The 10,052-nt window shown below is 47.3% G+C and overlaps 2 protein-coding genes across 2 annotated transcripts; one reads left to right on the top strand and one right to left on the bottom strand.

Moving 5' to 3' along the window:
- Window positions 1-712: 712 nt before the first annotated feature.
- Window positions 713-1,414, bottom strand: EAH_00021180 (hypothetical protein, conserved; the record flags this gene model as incomplete). Its single annotated transcript, XM_013397093.1, has 1 exon — window positions 713-1,414. The coding sequence occupies one exon, from the start codon at window positions 1,412-1,414 to the stop codon at window positions 713-715; it is 702 nt and encodes a 233-aa protein (XP_013252547.1).
- Window positions 1,415-5,395: 3,981 nt separating this feature from the next.
- Window positions 5,396-8,840, top strand: EAH_00021170 (hypothetical protein; the record flags this gene model as incomplete). Its single annotated transcript, XM_013397092.1, has 5 exons — window positions 5,396-5,503; window positions 6,428-7,389; window positions 7,555-7,584; window positions 8,378-8,431; window positions 8,624-8,840. 5 exons carry the CDS (start codon window positions 5,396-5,398, stop codon window positions 8,838-8,840), a joined length of 1,371 nt encoding a protein of 456 aa, XP_013252546.1.
- Between the last annotated feature and the right edge of the window lie 1,212 nt (window positions 8,841-10,052).

The raw sequence follows: 10,052 nt of genomic DNA, 5'->3' as shown, positions 1-10,052 counted from the left end.
GGGCCCCCCGAAGGTGGGGGGTCCCTGGGGGCCCCCCGAAGGTGGGGGGTCCCTGGGGGCCTCCCTAAAGTGGGGTGCCCCTGGGGGCCTCCCTAAAGTGGGGGGCCCCTGGGGGCCTCCCTAAAGTGGGGGGCCCCTGGGGGCCCCCCTAGGGTTGGGGTTCCCTGGGGGCCCCCCCAAGGCGGGGGGCCCCTGGGGGCCCTTTCGAACGCCTAACGGCGCCCAAAGTGAACATTTGGATGAGCGGAGAGAAAGCGAAGAAAAGATAAGAGGGGAACAGCCGTCATTAAGACAGCAGAACGAAGATGCTAGTATAAAAAAGAAGCTGGTGACCCTACAGGGCTGCTGCTGTGCTGCTGCTGCAGTGTTGCTGCTGCAGTGTTGCTGCTGCAGTGTTGCTGCTGCAGTGTTGCTGCTGCAGTGTTGCTGCTCCCGTGTTGCTGCTGCAGTGTTGCTGCTGCAGTGTTGCTGCTCCCGTGTTGCTGCGGTGCTGCATTGCTGCTTCATTGCTGCAGTGTTGCTGCAGTGTTGCTGCGTTGCTGCTGTAGGGATATGAGTGTTGCTGCTGCAGTGCTGCTGGCGTTCTGCTGTTTGCTGCAGCTGCGCTGCTGCAGTGTTGGTGCTCGGAGGCGCCTAAGCCTGCAGCATTTTGCTGCGATTGCTTGGGGGCCCCCTGGGGGCCCCCGGGGGGGCCCCTGATTGATATTTAGTTTTAACTTTCTTCATGTTCTGGGTTGATAGCTTCTGCTTGTATTTGTGCTGCTAATCCCTCGTCTATCTGCTGCGTCGCTGCAGGAGACCCTTGAATGCCCTGCTGCTGCTGCTGCTGCTCCTCCTCCTCCTGCTGCTGTTCGTCAGCATCATCATCAGCAGCAGCAGCAGGGATTGCTGGTGCTTTTGTTTCTCTTGCATCCAGTTTGCTGCTGATTAGTTTATATAAAGATAATAAAGCTCCAGCAAGAGATATATAAATAGATAAAAATATAAACACGAAGAGCCCTGTTGCTGCTGGTGAAGGCAGCAAAACAGATAAAAATTGAGGGGGTAGAGGGGCCCGGCCAGGGAAGTCGCTGCGATATTGCTGCTGCATTTGCTGCGCTGCTTTATCAAAATAGACGCGAAATATAATCTCCATGATGCCGACAGACAGCAGCAGCAGCAGCAGCCCCAGCCGCATCTGTTTCTCTAGCCGCTGCTGCTGGTGCACTTGTCTCTCTTCTGGGGTCATGAAGTATGTCCCTAGTACAGCAGCAAATGCTTCTTTATCCTGCTTCATCAGCTCTTCATCATCTACTTCTTCTGCAGCAATATCGAGGGGCCCCTCTACATTAAAGGGGCCCCCATCCTCATCTTCTAAGAAAGACATTTCTGCTGTTGGCTCTCCTAAGCCATAGTTAGTGTCGCCTATAGGCATTTCACTTGGGGAGTTCCAGGGAGCTGCTGCTGCTGCTGCTGCTGCTGCTGCTGTTGTAGAAGCCAAAGCAGCAGCAGCTGCTGCTGCTGCGGAAGCTGCTGCTGCTAGACAGAAGTAAGAAGAACCAACTGAAGCAAACGCCAAGGCGCTGCACACCGCTAAGCAACAAAAACTATGAAACCCCCTCATTATCGTCTGCTGCTGCGTCTCCTTAGGCTCTAGAAACCCTTTAAATGCTGCTGCAGCAACTGCAGCAGCAGCAGCAGTAATAATAATAATAGCCCGTAGAACCAAGCAATAACGCAGCCAACACAATCGAATGCGCAGCAAATACACAGAGAGAAGCAGCAGCAGCAGCAGCAGCAGCAAATTAAACAACAAAAATCTAAAACACCTCCCGTGCTGCTGTGGATCCTGCTCCTCCTCCCTGTCCTGCTGCTGCTTTTGCTGCTGTTGCTGCTGCTGGTGCTGCTGCTCGCTGAGGTACGCCTCCTGATGGAGGGCTCTGCTGCAGCACTTGTATTGTCTATAAAGACTTTAATTAATTGAAAGAAAATATAAAAGAACAAAGAAAGCCGCGAAATATGCACTGGCTAAGCCAGCACCCCCAGGGCGCCGCTGCTCGCTCGAGAGCCCTCTTGTTTTGCTGCTGCAGTTCGTTTAAAAGAATTTAAATACCCTCCTCAATTAAAAAGTAATATTAATAGTATATATTTTTAAATAATCAGCAGAAGCTCAACACAACATTTGAAGAAAAGCTTGAATCAGGGGCCCTAAGAGCCCCGGCTTCGGTGGCTGGGCTATGCTTTGCTTTTCTTAGGGTCTAGGGTTTAGGGTTTAGGGTTTAGGGTTTATTGTTTATTGTTTATTGTTTATTGTTTATAAGAAACCTTTTAAAAATAAAACAATATAACAATTAATAATGCGGGGCCTCTTAGATTTTTTCAGCGATCCCAAGGGAGAAGACTCACCAGTATAGCAGAGCCCTCTCTACTTTAATTTTTTGTTTTTGTTTGAATGTATACTTGTTAATGAGAGTTAGAAGAGTCTTTAAAGACATTTATATATACAGCTCGAGTGCCTGCAGCAACAGCACCCAGTTGCTGCTCTGCATACGTTATATATCTTTTAATAGATATTATACCTATTAATTCTCTTTCATCTCAGTGCATGCAGCCAATGGGGCTTTCTTCTCCTTGCCTAACAACTTGCTGCTGCTGCTGCTGCTGCACCAGCTGCAGCACCACCAGCAGCAGCAGCAGCAGCAGCAGCAGCAGCAGCAGCAGCAGCAAGGCCTGCTGCTGCAGCTGCTGCAGCTCAGGAGAGAATCTATCTCCGCTCTGCAGCAGCAGCAAACAGGGATATCTTAAGGATGTAGAGGAGGAGAGTTGTCTGTGGGGGCCCTTATATTAATTAATCTCTGGTGTACATACATAGCTTATGATAGCAGCTAAACGAGTTATTATTATAATAACATTTCAGCTACAGTAAGAAATCTGCTAATATACGCTTATTCTATATAATATATAAAAGAAAATAAATAAATAAATATATATATATATATATAACTGCAGCAGCAGCACAAGCAAATACCCTTTTAATATACTTCTCTATGTTCATAGAAAAGGCAGCCCCCAGACTTCTGATAAAAACTCATTTCTCTTCAATTTCACAATGCTTATAATAGATATATATATATATGTATAGATATATATGTATATATATATATATGCATATATATATATATTTATATTTATATGAGGGTAAATATAAAAATAAATATAATAGTATTCTAAGATGTTTACGCGGTCTTCACTATGCATCGACCAAAGCCTCAACCCTCTCCTATGTTCGTATCAAACCGTTACAAATCTATATATATATATATATGCATATATATATATATGCCTTGTGAGATTAAAGGTTAAAGGCCTTTAAACTGATGAAGTGATATAGACTTTCATTAGCTCTCTCTTTCAGAGAGAGAGACAGAGACAGAGAGAGAGACAGAGAGAGAGAGAGAGACAGAGAGAGAGAGAGAAGAAAGCAAAGAGAGGGTTCAGCAGCAAGACAGCAGGGGGTATATATATATATATGTATATATATATATATTATATATATATGCTGCGGTGTATCTGCACCTCTAGAGGCAATAGCCTTCATATATAGATGTCTAATAAAAAGAAATAATAAACAAGAGAAGCAAAATTATAAAAAAATTAAAGAAATAAACCCTCTAACCCAACATCTCTAATGTGAAGAGTGAAGGAGACAGTAGCTGCACTTGTAGGGCCTCCTCAAGCTGTCTCTCTGTTTATTAATATCTTTATTGCTTTATATTTATTATCTGTTTGAAGATCTGCTTTACAGTAGATATGAAAGAGATATAATATCTGAGTGTACAGCCAGCAGCTGCACCCTCGGAGTTTATTTGCTGTTGCTGTCTCAAAGGCTACGAAGATAAAAGAAAGATGAAGCAGCAAGAGCTGCAGCAGCAACAAGGGCTGCAGCAGCAGCAACCCCACAGCAATGAAGCAGCAGCATATGAAGCACCTTGCTGTCTATTTTCTTAAAAAGTAAAGAAAATAAGAGTGTGTGCTGCTTAAGCAAAGAGGCAGACACCCCTTGAGTGTATGGTGCAGCTTGCTGCTGCTGCATGCAGCAGCAGCAAGCTACAGTACTTCATTAAGGTGTGCTGCTGTGCAGCAGAATCTGCAGCAAGCTGCTTTGTAACACAAGAAATAAAAACTTATCTCAGCTCTTCTTCTCGCTAACTGCTGCTGTCTTCATCAAGATGTCTAAGGGCTTTAAACGGGGTTAGAGATGCAGCTAGAAGCTCTCTATTGTCTATTCTTCTAAACCCTAAACCCTAAACCCTAAACCCTAAACCCTCTGTTAAGATTGAGAAGCCCCTCTATTAAATGCTTTCTTATCTTGCTGCTGAGGGGCTGGCTAGCTCAACATCGCTGCCAGCAATATGCAGCAGCAATAAGTGGGTTTAAGATATGCTTTAATTATAAAACTTATATTAGGGTTTAGGTTTGCTTTTCTTCAGCGCCTTGTCTTAGGCGCTGAAGAAAAGCAAAGAAAAACACTCAACTCGACAAATAATATAAAAAAGAGCATTAATTTGAGGTACTATAATATTATTCATAACAATTAAACCCTAAACCCTAAACCCTAAACCCTAAACCCTAAACCCTAGCTGTATGTATGGCTTGGGACTGTAGTTTTTAGGGAGTGACCGCTCAGCCCCGAGTTGCGTTTTAGTAGGCCTATGAATAAAACCCTAAATAACTGAAACCCTAAACCCTAAACCCTAAACCCTAAACCCTAGACACTGAATTGATGTTCTAGGGCGTGAGTAGTTTGGGTTGTTGAGGTGCGTTATGTTGTTGTTGTCTTGCAATTTTTTAGGTGTTTTTCTTTAAAAAACAAATAAATTATTTGTTTTTATTTTTTATTTTTCTGTCTTTTCTTCTTTTTCTGCTCGATTACCCCCTTCATTTCTTTTTTAGGGTTTTGAAGCAAAACTCATCTTCATCTTTGCTGCGCCTCAGACCCTCTCTTTTACTTCTTTGTCTCCTATCTATATCTCTCACACATAGCATTTAACTCTTTATAATCAACAACATACTTGAACACGGGCAGCAGCAGCAGCAGCAGCAGCAGCAGCAGCAGGGAAGCAGCAGCAGCGGCTGCTGCTAAAGCAGCCAAGCGGCAGCCACAGCATTACCAGTGCTGCTGTGGCTGCTGCTGCTGCTGCGTAACAGCAACCACAGCGGCAGCAGCAGCAGCTGCTGCGAGCCGCTCTTCACTTTAGCAGCAACAGCACCATCACCAGAAGCAGCAGCAGCAGCAGCAGCAGCAGCAGCAGCAGCAAAATGGCGCATTCAGAATCCTCATTTTTTGAGGTAAGCCGATCAGCAGAGGAGGGGCGTCTAGGGGTTGTTGAGGGGTCTTCTCATAGAAGATCTTTGAATGCAGCAGCAGCAGCAGCAACAGCAGCAACAGCAGCAGCATCATCAGCAGCAGCAACAGCAGCAGCAACAGCAGCAACAGCAGCAGCAGCAGCAGCAAGTCGCTGGGGTCTGCACAGGTGTATATGCGGTAGAAGAAGAGTAGGAAGGATGAAAGTTTTGTTCATCACTTCAAAAGGCTCTCTGATGCTGCTGGGGCCTCATTGGCCGTTTGCTGTCGTTATGCTGTTTTTAAAAATCGTAAGCACTGCAGCACCTGCTGCTGCTGCTGCTGCTGCAGCAGCAGCAGCAGCACATCTTGCTACTGAGGCTACTGCTGCTGCTGCTGCTGCTGTTGCTGCTGCTGCTGCTGCTGCTGCAGCACATCTTGCTACTGAGGCTACTGCTGCAGCACATCTTGCTACTGAGGCTACTGCTGCTGCTGCTGCTGCTGCTGCTGCTGTTGCTACTGCTGCTGTTGCTGCTGTTCGTGTAGCTGGACCCCTGCTGCGCTTTTGGCCCTGTGATGCTTCGGCTGAGTGCTGTATGCAGCAGCAGCAGCAGCAGCAGGATTTGGTGGTGGAGCTGCTGCTGCTGCTGCTGCTGCATTTTGCCTTCAGCAGCTCAGGGGGCTTCGGCTGCTGCCAGTGCTTCTGCTTTGTTTCATTCTCGCTGTTCTGTGCCTTGTAGCGGTGCTGCTGCTGCTGCTGCTGCCTTCCCGATCGCTGTTGCTGCTTGTGCTGCTGCTGTTGCTGCTGCTTCTGCTTCTGAGGCTGATTCTGCTGCCTCAGCTGCGTCTCCTGCAGCAGCAGCAGTTCCTGCTGGCGCTGCTGCTGCTGATGGCGATTTTGCTGCTACTTTTGGCTCACATGCTGCTACAGTGCTGCTGCTGCTGCATTGCTGTGGCTGCAGCTTCTGCTTCGAGTGACTGCTGCTGCTGCTGCTGCTGATGCTGCTGCGGTTACTGTTGCAGTTTGTTTTGCTGCTGCTGCTGCTGCTGCGGTGTGTGCTGCAGGGTTTGCTGCTGCTGTTTAGTTTTGTGTTTGGGCCTCAGATGAAAGGCAGCCCTTGGGCGCAAGAGATCGGTTTGCTGCTGTGCTGCTGCTGCTTCATATTTTTTCTTCTTACTGTTCTGTTTGACCCGGGGCTTCACCCTCAGCTGACGCAGCATCTTGTTGTTCGCTGCAACAGCCGATTGCCTCTGCCTCTGGCAACATCTGCTGCTGCTGCTGCTGCAGCAGCAGCTCCCGCTGCTCCTGCTGCTGAACCTGATCCGCAGCGAGAAGCTGCTGCTGCTGCTGCTGCTGCAGTAGCAGCAGCAGAACAAGATCCCCCAGCAGCAGCACCAAAAGAGACGGAGTTGCAGCACCTTCGCACCAACGCTGCAGCCACTGCCAACGAGCAGAAGCAGCAGCAGCAGCTGGAGGTGCCGCAGCAACAGCAGCAGCAACAGCAGCAGCAGCAGCAACAACAACAGCAGCAGCAGCAGCAACTGCTGCAGGATATGGAAGTGAAAAGAGATCCTCTTGAGGCAGCCATTTCGTCAGAAGACGATGTGCAGGAGGCTCCAGCAGAGCCTTCTCATTCAGCAGCAGCAGCAGCAGAAGCAGCAGCAGCAGCAGCAGGAGAGAATGTGTCTGAGTATGGTTGCATAAAGGAAGATCGTGAAGCTAGAGGCGCAGCAGGAGTGGATTTGCTGCTGCAGCAGGAGCAGCAGCACTTGGCTGACCCAGTTCTAAGTGTAGACAGCTGGGAGACGGAGAGTGAACGAACGGTGGGCAGCAGCAGCAGCAGCAGCAACAGCAGCAGCAGCTGCAGCAGCGATGGCGACAGCGAGTCACCTGGAGGCCGCCGTTCACGAAAGCAGCAGCTGCGTGCATTGCGTCTGCAGCGTCTTCAGCGTCGACAGCAGCAGCAGCAGCAGCAGCAGCAGCAGCAAGGGGGGCAGACTGAGGATTCTGATTCTGAAGAAGAGCTAGAGCTGTGTGGGGTGTGCGGTGTATGGGCAGCTGCGCAGTACGTACACTGCGAAGACTGCGGTGTATGCATTGCAGGCTTAGATCATCACTGCCCCTGGACTTCGAAGTGTATAGGCACAGGAAATATTATTTTCTTTTATTGCTGGGTAGCATCTGCTTTTGCTGTTATTCTTTTTTATGCTGTCGTCGGCACTGTGCTCAGCTCTACTCAAACCCCATCGCGCACACACTGGTCAGATGCTCCTCCTGCTGCTGTTGCTGCTGTTGCTGTTGCTGCTGTTGCTGCTGCTGCTGATCATCATGATAGTGCTGCTGCTGCTGCTGCTGCTGATCGTGATGATGGTGCTGCTGCTGCTGATCGTGATGATAGTGCTGCTGGTGCTGCACCTGCTGCTGCTGCTGATCGTGATGGTGCTGTAGCTGTTGCTGCTGATCATGATGATGTGGTGATGATGATGCTGCTACTGCTCTTACTACGTGGATGCTGCGGTGGAGGAGGATGCGAATGTGGCTGGGTGTGCTGCTGGTGGTGTGCTGATGCTGTTGGGATTGCTGCACTGCATGCTGTTGCTGCTGCGGCTGCTATTTCTGCTGTTGCATTGCCTGCTGCTACTTCTGCTGCAGAGGCAGCAGAAGCAGCAACAACAGCAGCGCCTGCGGTTGCTGTTCCGTTTGCTGCTAATGTTGCTGCTTCTGTTGCTGCTTCTGTTGCTGCTGCTGCTGCAGGAAAAATGGCTGAGAGAAAATTCAACTAAGCCCGTGGGGCGCCTCTGCTGCAGCTGCAGCAGCAGCGGCAGCTGCAGCAGCAGCTGCAGCAGCAGCTGCAGCAGCAGCGGTAGCTGCAGCAGAGCAGTATTAGTAATAGTATTTGGGAGGTGTTGAGACATTTATAGGCCGCTGGTAGCTGCTGCTGCTGGCATTGTAGCAGCAGCAGCGGCTGCTGCTGCTGCTGCTGCTATAATGCCTGTAGCAGTGCGCAGCTAAGTATGATAGAGAGCCGGTTACTCTGGGTGTTCTTGTCACAGCGTTAGCAGCAGCAGCAGCAACAGCAGCAAGAGCAGCAGCAGGAACAGCAACTAGTAGGTAGGAGCAGTCGCTTCGTGGAGTGCCTGCTGCACCTCTCTCTGATGCGGCAGCAGCTGCAGCAGCAACAGCTGCAGCAGCAGCAGCTGCAGCAGCAACAACTGCAGCAACAGCAGAATGTTTTTATCTCTCAGTTATGCAGTCTCTCGTTTGGGGCAGCGCTTTTGTCGTGAATGCTGCTGCTGCAGTAGCCGCACCACCAGCAACAACAGCAGCAGCAGCAACAGCAGCAGCAACAGCAGCAGCAGCAGCAGCAGCAGCAACAGCAGCAGCAGCAGCAACAGCAGCAGCAGCAGCAGTAAGAAAATAGACAGACAAAAACGAGCGGCCCAGAGGGGTGCTGAGAACAAACTGCAGCAAACTGAGGTTAAAGCAAAAGAAAGACAAAAGGAGACAGAGACATAAACAAGATAATAAAGAAAATAAAAATAATAAAAATAAATAAAGATAAATAATAAAGATAATTAATAAATATAATTAATAAAGATAAAATATATATAAATATAAATAGAGATGCAGATATATAAATAAATAATATATATAAATATAAATAGAGACAGATATATAAATAAAAAATATATAAATATAAATAGAGACAGAGACAGAAATATAAATTTACATAGAGACAGAAATAGAGATATATAAATACAGATATAAATATAAATATAAATATATATATATATATATATGTACATAGAGAAAGAGAGAGAGACATAAATATAAATAGAGATGTAGATATAAATAAAAGAGATATAAATATAAACAGAGACAGAAATAAACATAGAGGTAGAAATATATACAGAGACATAAATATAAATAGAGACAGAAATATATATATATATATGTATATATATGTATATATGTATATATATATATATATGTATATATGTATATGTATATATATATACATATATATATAGAGAGAGAGACAAAAATATAGATACAGAAATAAACAGAGAGACAGAAATAAACAGAGAGACAGAGACAGCAGCAGATAGAGACAGAGACAAACGAAAAACAAACAAAGACAGCAAACTAAACAAAGACACAAAACTAAACTAATTATAACAAACGATGTTTGGGGTCTGAGGCCTTCAACAGAGACATCGCAGAAGCAGCAAAAGAGAGACAGAAAGAGAGGAGGTTAATTATAAATAAATATGTTAATGCAGAGACAGCTGGAGACAGCTCAAATACAATTAAAAAAAAAGACAAAGAAATAAACAAAGTACGAGTAGAAAACACACACGCTGGGGGCCCAGTACCCCCACTAAAGCCTGCTGCTGCTGCTGCTGCTGCTGCTGCTGCTGCTGCAGAAGCTGCTGCTGCTGCTGCTGCTGCTGCTGCTGCTGCTGCTGCTGCTGCTGCTGCTGCAGAAGCTGCTGCTGCTGCTGCGGCAGCTGCTGCAGGCGCTGCTGTTGCAGCTATTGCTGAAGGAGCTGCTGCTGCTGCACGTGCTGCTGTTGCAGCTGCTGCAGGTGCTCCTGCCTTCTTCATTTGTCTCTTCTTATGAGACAGACAAAACTTTCGTCTCTCTCAAGTCTATCTAGCTATCGAGGCAGCCAGCAGCACAACACCTGGCCGCCGTCTTTACTTAGGTGAGCAGCTGCTGTTGCT

The sequence above is a fragment of the Eimeria acervulina genome, genomic scaffold (genome assembly GCF_000499425.1).
Source record: "Eimeria acervulina Houghton genomic scaffold, Eah_scaff149, whole genome shotgun sequence".
Taxonomy (NCBI): Eukaryota; Apicomplexa; class Conoidasida; order Eucoccidiorida; family Eimeriidae; genus Eimeria; species Eimeria acervulina.
This window is presented reverse-complemented; position numbering and strand designations above follow the sequence as displayed.